Genomic DNA, 13,819 nt, shown 5'->3' with positions numbered 1-13,819 from the left:
TAGTACTGAAAGATGGAGGGGTGCTTCTTCTACAGCATTGTCCATTTGGGAGCTGGAGCCAGTTTGAGAAAAGGGTATCAAGTTCTTTTGGGGGATGTTTACATGAAATGTCCTATATTCTGATAATGTCTTGGTCCTTGAGACTTAGAAAAACTATTACTTTAATAACTGGATTCCATTTGCTTGGTATCAGTCTTTTTGTTTGTTGTTGTTTCTTCTGGTTGTCATTATCTTGGAAAATTAGCCATTCTAAAAATGTTTCTATTTCTGATGATCCAGAACTGTGATTTGATGTGTAAGTAAAAATGCCTATTTTAATTAGATCTCTTGGTTTTATTAGATGTTAAAATTAGTATTGTTCTTTGGATAGCTGTGTCTATATTGTAGTGGAAAGTACTCTGACTCAGGAATTAGTACAGATCATGCCACTTATTGTGTGACATTGAATGTGTCATCTGACCTGTCTAGCTCTTAGCTATATCATATATAAAGTATATTTTCTACCTGATGAAATTGATATAAAAGTTTAATAAGATAACTTATAGTAACGATGTGTGTGTAAGACACTGTAGTGGTGTGTGCTGTACTGTGTGTAGTAATGTGAGTGTAAGGCACCCTGCTTAGTGATGAGTTTGTGAGACACATCTTCTGGGTGAGATTGTTTACCCACAATATCTGAGACCTGCCCTGTTAGAATTAGCTTCATTCTAAGAGAAATTGTTGAAGAAGGCTTGATCCAGCCATGGTATTTTCTGGATGCATTCTTGTGGCATATGGATTAAGGAAGGAAGTATATAATATATAATTACATAGTTGCATTTAGATTCTTTAAAACAGTTGCTACCTGCCAAAAATACAAACATCAATAACAGTCACAACTCATGCTTTACCTGGGAATCCACTGTAGTAATACTGCTGTTATCTGTTACAAACATTCCACCTGGTTTGTATCTCATGGATTGAGCCACCAGGATACTAATACTACAGATCAGTCATTCTCAATTTAGCAGAATAGTGCTGATGACCATAATAATAGGTAATATGTATTGAGCACTTACTATGTGCCAAGTACTGTTCTAAGCACCTTCTATGTATTAATTCATTTATTCTTCCTAATAGTTCCCTATCACAGATGAGGAAACTGAGGAACCGAGAGATTTAAGTAATTTATCCAAAGTCACACAGGAGCCAGGATTCACACCTAGTCAGCCTGGTTCCAGAACCTGGGTTCTTAGTGTCTTTACTGTTTTCTGTGAACTGTTGTATATAATATAATCATTATACCGATGTGATATAAAAATGGATCATTGGAAGAACGTTCTTTTAAAGCAATTCTGTTGTTTGGATGCTGCTAGTATTTAGATGGCTAGATTTTCTTACACATATGAAAAGCTTATACACATGTGTGGAATCTGGAATGTGGTAAGCATTTAATAAATATTGACTCTGAATCATAGCATGTTGAAGTCATGAGATCCATGATAACACTAGAAACCAGCAGGAGCATGCAATTTAACTTTGGGAACATGGGAAGACAGAAGAATTATTGAATAATTTGAAAAGAAACTGCCAACACGATCCTTTTAAAGTGATAAGATGATGTCATTTCCCTGCTCTGTCCCTTCTAATGGGTCCCCATCATACTTGGAATAAAATATAAAACCTTCACAGTACCTACCAGGCCCTCTCTGCCTCATTTTCTGTCATTCTTTTCCTCATTCACTTCCCTCCCACCATACTATAGTGTTACTTAGTCATTGCTGTCCAGCCAGACACCACCAGGAACGTATCTGTAGAATAAAGTTGGATTTTGTTACTCATTACAAGGAGGGAGAGAACTAGTGTCATCTCTATAAAAGCGTGTTTAAAAGAACTGATAATTGGATTTTGGCTGTTAGGTGATTTGGGGGAGGGGTGTAGGAAGCAAGGTTTTGTTGTGGGTTGGATGCAATCTGGAAGTGAGGGTAATTCTATGGTTTGGTATTGTAATAATTTTTATATTAAAGAGGAGGGAATAGAGGGGCTAAAACTATAATTGTAAAGAAACAGCAGTCACTCATTAGCCAGGAAAGGGTGATGCTCGGTCATTTTTGTGGTTTGGACCACAAAATGGTTTTGTTTTTTGTCTGGACCTGAGATATGATTATGGAATGAGGTTTTTTTTTTTGCCTTGATCTAGCATTGTCCCATAGTGGCCTTCCCTGTTGGTGTGCTATGGGATTATTTATGTTCAACAGAAGAGCAGCAGTCCAGATCCCAGCTACACCTAGGCCTAGCTGATGGTGCTAAGCTAGCTCCTGGCTGTCAGGAGCTTCTCTTCTCTTGCTTATCCTGAACATGATAAATATTCTCTCACTTTAGAGCCTTTGCACTTTTTGTTTCCTCTGCCTGGAATGTTCTCCAGATATTTATTTTGCTTAATCCATCACTTCATTCAGATCTCTGCTTACGCGTCATCTTAGGCTTCTGTCCATCCTTTTTCTAAATTAGCATTCCAAATACTCTTGATTTCCCTACTCTGCTCTATTTTTCTCCAAGCCACTTACAACTACTTAAGTTCATATACATATTTATTTTATTTATTATCTATCTCCCCTACTAGAATATTCAGAGCACAGACTACATAGGTCACAATGTGAATGGCGCCCTCTAGAATCATGCAGTGCAAACCTGCCCGGACAGAGACCATTTCTCTTCTCTTTACACATTTATCCTCATCAGTCAGAACACTACCCAGCATCACTTGGTCCTCAGTAAATATCTGTTGAGTGAATAACCACAGTAGAACAAAATATATAATTACTGATAAGTTTTTACAAAGAGGGAATTGTATCTGACCAATCTTTTTTTTGGTGGTGGTGGTGGTGGTGATTCAGTGTATAGAACTGAACAGAGCAGTTATTCGGAGAGAACAAATGGATAAGTAGAAATAATTTAACATTTATCCCATTAAAGTATTTTATAATCACTTGGAGTAAAATTAATATGAATTAGTATTGCTACATTCTTTTTGCAATTTTAGGGATCAAAGGAAGCAGTTCCAGGTACTTGTGGAAAACAAATTTTATGAGTGGTTGATTAATACAGGACATCGTCAGCAGCTGGACAGTCTTGTGCCCCCTGCAGCAGGCTCCAAACAAGCAGCAGGATAAGACTTCCTCATCAAAACACTGGTAGGCATTTATAATGGAGAGCACTTAAAACAAGTTATTGGGGGAGATATTACAAGCATACCAAAATACCACACAGAATATTATGTCACCAACTATTGCTGATTTTTTCCACCGCTCCCCCCACCATATACAGATTTTTACATACCCATATATACTACATTTTATAGTGAGAAGGCCAAGCAAAATATTCAGGTGGAGCCTATAGAGTTACGGGCAAATATAATAGCCAAATTTGTCTTTTTTGTCTCTTGCCTGGCACGAGTTAGACCGTCCAAAGCTCTTCTGTACTTCCCCATATATGGTTTTAAGTCTTACCCTTTCTGACACATTTTTCCTCTTTCCCATAATCCCACACATAGATCAATTAATAAATTAGCTAATCTTTGTTAATTGTACATATGGGCATTAATAAATTACCAGAATTAGTCCAAATGAAGATTTGAATACTAAATTCTAGGAGACCTACAGATTCAGTAGAAGAGAACATGGATACAGGCAAATTTATTGGAAGTTATTTAATCCAAATACATAGTATTCTTTTTTTTTAATAGAAATTAGCTTGTTTTGCTATTTTAAAGTATCTTTAGAGACTAACAATAGAAAAACACAAAGGACATAAATAGGTGGTTCACAGAAAGATACTTACAAACACAAAGATGCTCACTTTCACTTAAAATTAAAGAAATGTAAGATACTATTTTTCATGTATCACATTGGCAAGGATCAAAAACATAGTACACAACACTGATAAGACATTTCAGTTACCTCTGGGGAAAGTGTAAATTTGTGCAACCTTTTTGGAGGATAGTTTGACAAAATCAGAATTAAAAATGCACACATTCTTTGACTTTGCAATTTCACTGCTTAGATTTATCTTACAGATACATTCATGTATGTAAAGATCTGTTTAAAAGAGATGTTCAGAAACTAACACAACATTGTAAAACAACTATACTCCAATAAAAAATAAGTACATACATACATACATATACAAGAGATGTTCATTGCAGCATTGTTTGAAATAGCTGTAGGCTGGAAACCAGCCAAATGCTCCCCATTAGAGGGCAGGTGCCTAATGAACTGATTCATCCATGCCACGGAATGCGTCTTTGAAAGGAATGAAGCACACCCGCATGTGCTGATCCTGGATGACCTCTAGGGGGTGATGGTGAAAGCTGGCAGGGGGCATAAAATGTTGCCTCGTGTGTTTGAAAAAAGGAAAGGGATAATCACATATTTTTATGCTAGTTATATGCCTTAAAAATTTCTGAAAGGATATAAAGAAATTGTTAGCAGTGTTTGTCTTTGAGGAATAAGACTGGGTGTCTAGGGTAGGAGAAAACTTACTCTTAATTTTTATTGAGATATTCACATACCATAAACTTCACTTTTTTTTTTTTTTTTTTTTTCTTTTTTTTGTGGTACGCGGGCCTCTCACTGTTGTGGCCTCTCCCGTTGCGGAGCACAGGCTCCGGACACGCAGGCTTAGCGACCATGGCTCACGGAACCAGCCGCTCCGCGGCATGTGGGATCTTCCCGGACCGGGGCACGAACCCGTGTCCCCTGCATTGGCAGGCGGACTCTCAACCACTGCGCCACCAGGGAAGCCCAAAACTTCACTTTTTTAAAGTGAAGAATTCAGCAGCTTTGATTATATTCACAAGTTTGTACAATCATCACTATTTAACAAATCCAGAACATTTTCATCACCCTAAAAATAAAGCCCGTATACATTGACAGTCACTCCCAATTCCTCCAACTCCCCATATCTCCTCTGCCTCCTGGTCCCTGGCAACTTCTAACTTCTACTATTTGTCGCTTGAGTTGTCAGTTCTGGACATCGCATATAAATGGAATCATACGATATGTGGCCTTTGTGTCTGCCTTCTTTCACTTGGCATAATGTTTTCAAGGTTCATCTATGTTCTAGCATGTGTCAGTACATCATTCCTTTTTATGGTTGGATACTATTCCATTGTACGGATATACTGCACTTTATTTGTTCATCAGTTGATGGACATTTGAGTTGCTTCCACTTGTTAGCTATTGTGAATAATGCTGCTATATGTACTTTCATGTACAAATTTTTGTGTAGAGATGTTTCTATTTCTCTTCAGTATACTATGCAGAGGAGTAGAATTGCAAGATAATATGTTTAACTTTTTGAGGAACCGCTGAACTGTTTTCCAAAGCTGCGTAAACTTATTCTTTATTTTTCATATATTGTTTACATTTTCAAAGTGTGTATTACTTTTTATAAAAAAATAATTTTACAATATTTAGTTAATAAATACTGAGATTAAGAATTGGAAATTTGATGAAGATTATACAAAGGAAATGGGAACTATAAGAGGATAAAATCTTACTTTAGACTAACCCCACAGCCTGCTACTTTATGTCTATGTATGAATTTCTTTTCTTCTATTATGAACTAATGTGACCCTCAGAGAAAAGGAATGTAATTAACTTTTAACTTCACATATTTTATCACTCTAAATCATCATCTGACCAATTTATGTGATTTTATGAAAAGGATTTTTTCCTATTTTTACACGAAGGTGATAGAAAGTTAGTTTTTTTGTTTTGTTTTGTTTTTTTCATATTCAGGGCCCTGGAAACAGGAGGATGAATGCAAGATGGTGCACGTGTTGAAACTAAACTGGAAAGGTGCTCTTGCTGCTTAAGAGACTTTGGGGATTTTTCTTCCTATTTAAGACCTTTCCTTAAGTTTCCTTCCAATGTCATTTGCTACTGTTTACATTGAATTTTAGATAAACTTCTATTATATAAACATATAGTTTATAGAACATCAGAAGGCTCATTTTGTGATGCTAAAATGAAAAAGTGAAGGCATTGTATATATGTTAATATTAAAGTGATTGAGAATAGGTTTTATAGTTCTTTGTAACTATTTAAAAGGAAATTACTACTCCTTTTAGAAAAGAATTGGAATGAAGGTATGATTTTTGGAGTATAAATATAGCAGGAAAGATTTTATACAAAGATATTTTAGTCCTTAAAGTATGCAACAATGAAACTGTATAAAATCTTTATTTTTCATTTCACTTTCTGCTTCAAATTTTCAATAAACAAACTCTAAAAAGTAATCTTCTCCTTTCAGTAAAAAGATAAAGCTTTACTTTTAATTTTAGAAAAGATTTCCAATGTCATTCTGTGATGTTATATCAAAATAAAGTTTACATTTGATGGGAAAGCTATGTTCTTTAAGATAAAACAGTTACCAGTTTAATGAATCTGATTGCTGATAAACATTGTTTCATATGCTTTTTGGCCATTTAATTAGTAATTATATCTAAAAGCGCTTGATCTCTTATTTCTAAAATGAAAATTAACCCTCAGAATGTGTTTTAATTATAATTGGAGTTTTTATTTTAAACTTGCTTGATGAAATTCAAGCAAGGAGAGCATTACCAAATAAAGAAACACTGGAATAATAGAAGTATCTTTTTGGAAACCGCTATTGTTTAATGAAATTAATGGTATTAATTAGATACTTTCTTTAAAGTTTATAAAGTTCAGAAAACTAAGCATATAACTTAATACTTTGTAACTCAACAGTCTTCACATCAAGGCACATTTGTCATTTTCTGGCTGACCAAAATATATTTTAGGGGCATCCCATTTATAAAAATATTTGCTGGAGGCTTTGTTAAGGGGAAAGATGAGGAAGTTGGGCTTTTGAGAAGAATATATTTGACCAGGAAAATTAAAATGGAGAACAGTTGATTTGTTGTTTCTTTGAGTTTCAGTAAGATGTAATCTCATTCCTAAAATCAGAGGTATATGAAGCACCAAAAACTGTTCCCTACACAGGTTCCAGTATGATATCATGCAGAGCAATGCCACCTAGCAGGTGGCAAGCTGGGCTTAGCTAAACCTTTGCAAATTCAGGATTTCCACAGTAACTTTCTGTCTCTCGGGCTACACATTGTAGCACCCTTTCTTGTGGACTGGATCTTTTGGGTGTATGTGTGTGTTTTGAAAAAATTTCACACTTAAAGAACAGTGGCAGGAATGTAAATTCCCACATGCCTTTTGTCTAGATTCACCAACTGTTAACATTTTGCCACTTTCACTTTACCAACCCTCTGTATAGTGTTACTATTTTATTTTTGCTCAACAATTTAAGGGTAGGTTGAAGACATCTGGGACCTTAACTCCTAAATATATTAGCATGTATTTCCTAAAACCAGACATTCTCTTACATAGTCATAGTACATATGATTAAATTCAGGAAGTTTAACAATGGCACAATAGTAGTACCTAATATATAGACTGTATTAAAATTTTCTAATTATCCCCCAAATATCACTTGTGTTGACTTTTTTTCCAAACACAAGATCATGCATTGCCTTTAGTTGTCATGTCAGTTTTATTGCTTTGGAACATGTTTCACTTCTGTTCAGAATTAGAGGGTGGTTTTTTTGACTCATCTCCTGCAAGTTCTTTTGAAGAAAAAAAGACATGGGGGATTTCAAGGTGGCTACTTGCTAGAAAACCAAATTGCCCAAGTAAGAGGAACTTTTCTGTTTTCAATTTTGAAAAATTTGGCTGGGTTTTGGTGTCTTGAGTCAGCAAAGTCTATAATGCAGCAAGGCTTGGTAAGCATTAAAGAGGGTACTGAAGCTTTCCTTTATTTCATAATCCTGATTGTTTTTCTAGAAACCATCAATAGCCTCTAAATGACTGACTCAATTTTTGGATCCTATTCTCTTGACTAAGCAAATGTTTGATTTGAAACCAACCCAGTATAAATGTCTCTGTGCCTCTAACTCTCTGTAGCTATTCCTGGATTTCAGCACTGGGGAAACCAATCTATGCACCAAAAATGTCTAAAGCTGGAACCAAGGTAAGTAAATGGTCATGCTGATTTCTAGCCTACCCACTTTTTCACCTAATGGTACATTGAAAGAAACATGGAGAAAAGCTTTTGCTTCTTCACCTGGAGGTGAGTATGATAGTGGATAGAAGGCTGGGATTGATTGAAGAAAAGATTAAGGAATGCTTATTTTATTTTCTATTCTAACAGAATTACCAAATAATTTATTAAGGGTTTATCTTCATGTGTGGTACTTACTATGTTGAATACTGTACAGGTATGTAATGTGTAAATATCGTCATGATTTCTGCCTTCCAGCAACTAATCTCTGTATTTCCACAGGAATAAGACATGCAGATAAGAGGATTATATGGAGTAGAGAACTTTCAGTGTTCAATTAAAAATCTGTCTTTTGAAATTTAGCATCAACCATTAATATTCTAAATGGCCAAAACGGATGGACCAATCAAGTGAATTAAATCCTACATATCCCCTTCATTCAGCAGCTACTCTTATCCCTTTTCCCCCAAAAATTGTTTACTTACGTTAGGAAAATTGCCTCTAAAATATGTGATTCACGATTATTGGACTGGAAATTGATTCTCTTTGGGAATGAGGGAATATACCTTCATTCTCTTTCTAGTTCTTCACTGACTGTAGGTCTAAAGCAAAGCCTCTGGTGCCTGATTTTTCCACCTAATGTTTTACTGTGTAAATGTTCAAGCCCATTGAATCTTAAAAGAATAAGTAAGAGATGGTAAATGAATACTTGTATGTCCCTTACTTATATTCTCCAATTGTTTACATTTTGCCATATCTGGCTTCTCTCTGTGTCTCTTTCTCTTTTTACTAAACCATTTGGAAATAAATAGCAGACTTCATTATACTTTTGCCTTAAGTTTTTAGGCATGTATATCGTAAAATCAAGGGCATTCCCTGTATAAACATCATATCATTATCAGGTCCTCCAAATTGATCAGAATATAATACCTAATATTTAGACTATATTCACATTTCCTCCAGTTGCTCCCAAAAATGTGCTTCATGGCTGGCTTTTCCCCTGATGTGGGATCCAGTCAAGGGTCATGAATTTCATTTGGTTGTCAAGTTTCATTAGCCTCTTTTTTTTAGCCCCTTTAATATAGAGCAATCCCCCTAGTTTTTGTTGTTGTGAGACACTGACATTTTTCAAAGTCCAAACCCAGGTGTCTTATAAAAAGTCCTGACATCTGGACTTGTCTAATTGTTTTCTCATGTTTAGATTCATACTAACCACCTTGGCACAAAAACTACATAGGTAATGTCAGGCACTTTGCATTGCATTTTTTCAGGAGGCACCTGTTAACTTGTTGCATAACTGGTGAGCGCCTGATTTTTTTTCCCGTTTGGAAAATAGAACTAATAGTCGTATTTGCATCCAGAAGGTTTTGGGAGAAAAATGAGACAGTGTCTTTAGTGCTCTGAGGTTTTTGAAAAATATGCCATGAAAATCCCACTAAAAAGCATCTGAAGTCCTTAGAGGGCTATCCACGTGCCTGGAGGGAAGGTTGTTACAGAACAGCCCCACTTTCAATGATTTCCAGTGTAGGGATAATGTACTCTTTTATTTCTTGTAGCTGGTCTGTTCACTTAGTAAAAACTTTTGCTTGCTAAGCCAAAGGAGATAGTAATAGCAATTTATCTTTTACTTTTTTATTTCTTCTCCCTTTCTCATTGTCTTGCTAGCAGTTTAATCAGAGGAGTTATGGGCTGGGCAAAAGCAATGCATTTTAATAAGTTTGTTCTTGTTACCTGTGGAATAGTCAAGACATTTTCCCCTCTGCTATATTGGATTAGTAGGCTATTTTTCAAAAAATTAACTTGACAATTAGAGTAATTTTGTAATAACTTCTAGGAAAATCTCCTGCACGTTTCTTAGCCTTCTCTACAAAACTTTTTGTCCAAGAGTCCCAACCTCTCAGCTGACCATAAAGTGGATTTCATGGTCTTCTACAAATGGAAATTGAGTAAAGGTGCAACATTCTCTGGGCCCTGAAACCTGGAAGGTCTGCTGCTGAAGGAAGAGCTTGGCCCTGGAGCTCAGTAATGGTTCTGTGGCAATGCTAGTGCTTTGTTTCAGCCTTGGGATGGTTGGCTGGTCTGCTGGAAAGGCGGACAGCAAGGAAAAAATCATATATATTTCCACTTTTCATATACTGAAGTCAGTCAGGTAAGTGTGCAGAGGGTAGTAAGTGTGAGAAACAATGAAGGAAGAAAGATGATATTAATTTCCCATGGCATATCCCTTGCAGAGCCTCTTCTTTGGTGAATAGTTGGCCAAAAACCAAAGGTAAATTTAATTAAGTTTAGAATCTATCTTCTTAAGAGAGTTTACCTTGATTTTCTTGAAGATCTTGCCACAGGTTTTGGGAAAAGCCTCTGAGATTCAGGATTGGTCTTGTTCCATTGCTAAGAGTAAATGGTATATTTTGAACAGAGTTAGCTGTGCAGGTAGGAAGACAACAGAGGGAGATGAAGTGAAATAAAATGAACAACAGATTACTAACCAGGAGTCTGCACTGTTGTCCACTGGTTTGCCTGCAATCAACTTGTAACTAGCTAATGACCTTAGGCAAGTCATTTAACTTCTTTATCTGTAACAGTTGTAGCGAAAGCTTATTGGAAATCCTGAGGCAGCTATTAAAATTGCTCTATTGGCACTGTGCCATCAGACCCTCAGAACAACCCTCTACAGTGCATAGTGTTACCCAGATTTAACTAGTGGCGCTGCGATTTTGTTTTCTCACCTGTACCACGTACCTAAATCTGTGCTGTGCTAAAATGGGAAAGGGAGCGGGAAGAGATCGAGATGACTGTGGGAAGGGAAGAAAGGAGGTGAAGTAGGTGATTTAGGGGCAGGAAGGGTAAGGAGCCTTTTAGGGAACAGGAAAGGGAAGAGTTGAGAAATGGGAAGGGCAGGAAGGAGAAAGTTTACAGTGGAAGGAAAAGCTATTAGTAGGTTGCTATGTAGAAAGGCTCACCTGCGTAAAAAAGAATGAGGCCCAGCTGCGAACTATTTTTAGTGTCTTCCTTCATTCCCTGCATCTAATTAGTCACCAAATCCTCATTTCTTGTGACTGTCCTCATGGTCATTCACATTGCAATTGCCTTTGGTTGGTCCTCAGCATCTCTCACCTCCGCCCATAGCAATCAGCTATTTCTAGGTACCAACCATTACATTACATTTCCCACATCATCACCAGAGGGATTCTAGCATGGCTCTTGTGTCACTTCTGGCTTTCTTTCCTAACACTTCACCACAGGCTCAGTCTGCACCAGGCTTAATGAACTACTTGTCCCTATAGTGGGCCATGTCCTTCCACTCCTTTATTCCAGTAAACAAGCTGTTCTTTTTGCTCTGCCTCTGGAAAACCCCCTACTTATCCTTCAATCCTTGCCTCAAAGATCCTCTCCTCAAAAATCTTCTCCAGACTCTAACTGGCTCTGTCTGCTTCTTTCATCTGAAATGGCTGACAGGGTTTTTCTCCTTCTAAACGTATAAAGCAAATTAGCCACAAGGTGGCGGCACAACACCAGGGAATTAACTGCTCAAATCAATGACACCTGTGATTTCAGTTTAAATTATAAACTGGCATTGATCTTGGATGTGGAATTACAGAACAAGAAGGGACAGACTGTGTGGTCCATTTGGTTTTCTAGTGGTTTTCAGAAACTGCATCATGAATCCCTGGGACTTCCGGGGAACTCTGTTGCCTGTTTCAAACAGAAAAGTTTTATTTTATAGCCAGGGCTTCAAATCTAGTCCAATCCTTTCATTTGACAGATGGGAAGCTGGAGCCCTGAGAGGTGGCTTGACTAAAATAGTAGGGCTGATTGTAGAGATGCAGCTCTAGAGCCCAGGCGTAGTATTTCCCGTTCCTCAGGGCTGCATATTTCCCAGTGCCATCACAGGCTTCAGAGGTTTACCCCAAAGATTGTGATGCAACTTGGTAAGAGTTTGAAGCAAAGGACATTCTTGCCTTGTCATTTTGTTACTTTGCAACTACTTTGTTGGCAACAAAATAGTAATACAGAACATATGATATATTTTCATGTCTGTATGTTCTATATCCATCTAAAATAAGCTCTAATGCTAAGGTCTGTGTTTTCTTTTTCTCTATATATCTCTTCCATATCACCTAGAATGGATTTCTGTATTTGGAACTCACTCATCTTCATCTAGCATTTGTTGAGGGTTTGTCAAGTGCAGGGTATAGGGGTCCATAGCTGAAATAAGGCTTGGTCCTTGCCCTTGGAAGAAGTCTAGTAGGTGTCGGTGGGAGAGACAGATAGAAAAGTGGAAAATTTATTACATAAGTACAGTGAGAAAGAAGCCATGAGCTTGAGTCTGAAAATGCTGGCTGACAGTAGAGCATTCTTTTGTTTTGCTTCGTTTTAAGGCCTCAGAAAGTGCTCATTCCTGTTGTTAACTAAAGTTGTCTGCCAGAAGGCAAATGTTGTGAGGTATGGTAGAACTAGATATTTTCTCCTCAAAATGGAGGAGAAAGGAATTCCTAAAGTGGGGAAAGTGTTCTTAATTTTCATTTTTCTATCAACACAGCCACTTAACCCCTGTTTTTCCACTTTGTTTGCCCTGTGCTCCAGATTACTTTCTTTGAAGACAAAAACTTTCAAGGCCGCCACTATGACAGCGATTGCGACTGTGCAGATTTCCACATGTACTTGAGTCGCTGCAACTCCATTAGAGTGGAAGGAGGCACCTGGGCTGTGTATGAAAGGCCCAACTTTGCTGGGTACATGTACATCCTACCCCGGGGCGACTACTCTGAGTACCAGCACTGGATGGGCCTCAATGACCGTCTCAGCTCCTGCAGGGCTGTCCACCTGGTGAGTCTGCAGAGGATGCGCGTGCTCCCTCTCTTTCTGTCTCTTACCCCCTACCCCGCCATTTTGCTTTTACGTGAAAGAGTTTTCTTAAGACTTTCCCACCTCTTAATGGGTGGTTGTCTCTTGTTGGCTGCTGAGGCTTCAATAAAATCTTAGGTCAGTTCATCACAAGACTACGTGACTTATTTCCATAGTACTTTCTCTACCTCTTGTATATTTTAAGGAATTGTTTTTCTTATTGAACGTCAGCTGTTTCAGTCAGTGCACAGTGGGGATGGGCGTTCAGATCATCTCACGTTCAAGATGGTGGGTCCCAAACCTCACTGTTCTCTGAGTTCCTGGCCTGCTGTTGATTTTGCTAATGTTTGCTGTTCATTTCCCCCTTTGTTTCTTTAGTCTAGTGGAGGCCAGTATAAGATTCAGATCTTTGAGAAAGGGGATTTTAATGGTCAGATGTATGAAACCACTGAAGACTGCCCTTCCATCATGGAGCAGTTTCACATGCGAGAGGTCCACTCCTGTAAGGTGCTGGAGGGCGCGTGGATCTTCTACGAGCTGCCCAACTACCGTGGCAGGCAGTACCTCCTGGACAAGAAGGAGTACCGGAAGCCCATCGACTGGGGCGCAGCTTCCCCAGCTGTCCAGTCTTTCCGCCGCATTGTGGAGTGATGATACGGATGCAGCCATAAGCTTCTTCCTGGGGCCAAATGCTGGCTGGCCTTGTCGTCCAAATAAGCATCATAAATAAAAACAATTGGCATGCATTCCACTGTTTACTATAATGCCTCTCCTTAAACACTTGTAGGCACCAGTAAAGTAGTGCCCACCACAGCAGGCAGTTACACAAAGCAACTCATCCTTCAGGTTATATCTTTGTGCCAGACGAAATGGGACTGGATTAAAAGGTTAGAAAATCGTA

General features: G+C 37.9%; 2 protein-coding genes across 7 annotated transcripts in view; both read left to right on the top strand.

Moving 5' to 3' along the window:
* Positions 1–8,859, top strand: part of TBCCD1 (TBCC domain containing 1) — a 23,612-nt gene extending 14,753 nt beyond the window's left edge. For 4 of the 5 annotated variants that reach the window (XM_067738353.1, XM_067738349.1, XM_067738351.1 and 1 more), the window contains exons 7-8: positions 3,023–3,173; positions 5,781–6,633. In XM_067738353.1, coding sequence (XP_067594454.1) covers positions 3,023–3,152 — 130 coding nt within the window. In that variant the 3' untranslated portion in view covers positions 3,153–3,173; positions 5,781–6,633. Of the gene's footprint in view, positions 1–3,022; positions 3,174–5,780; positions 6,634–7,976 lie in introns of those variants that run through there. The other variant, XR_010943636.1, reaches the window with a different exon arrangement.
* The window catches only part of CRYGS (crystallin gamma S), a 21,374-nt gene extending 7,555 nt beyond the window's left edge, over positions 1–13,819 (top strand). Inside the window, exons 1-5 of one of the 2 annotated variants that reach the window (XM_067738356.1) lie at positions 3,099–3,173; positions 5,781–5,840; positions 7,977–8,043; positions 12,658–12,900; positions 13,297–13,819. In XM_067738356.1, coding sequence (XP_067594457.1) covers positions 5,803–5,840; positions 7,977–8,043; positions 12,658–12,900; positions 13,297–13,569 — 621 coding nt within the window. In that variant the 5' untranslated portion in view covers positions 3,099–3,173; positions 5,781–5,802 and the 3' untranslated portion in view covers positions 13,570–13,819. Of the gene's footprint in view, positions 1–3,098; positions 3,174–5,780; positions 5,841–7,976; positions 8,044–12,657; positions 12,901–13,296 lie in introns of those variants that run through there. The other variant, XM_067738357.1, reaches the window with a different exon arrangement.

This window comes from Pseudorca crassidens, chromosome 5, assembly GCF_039906515.1.
Source record: "Pseudorca crassidens isolate mPseCra1 chromosome 5, mPseCra1.hap1, whole genome shotgun sequence".
In the NCBI taxonomy this organism is placed as follows: domain Eukaryota; kingdom Metazoa; phylum Chordata; class Mammalia; order Artiodactyla; family Delphinidae; genus Pseudorca; species Pseudorca crassidens.
Note: the sequence above shows the minus strand (reverse complement) of the source record. Positions and strands in the feature narration are given on the sequence as shown.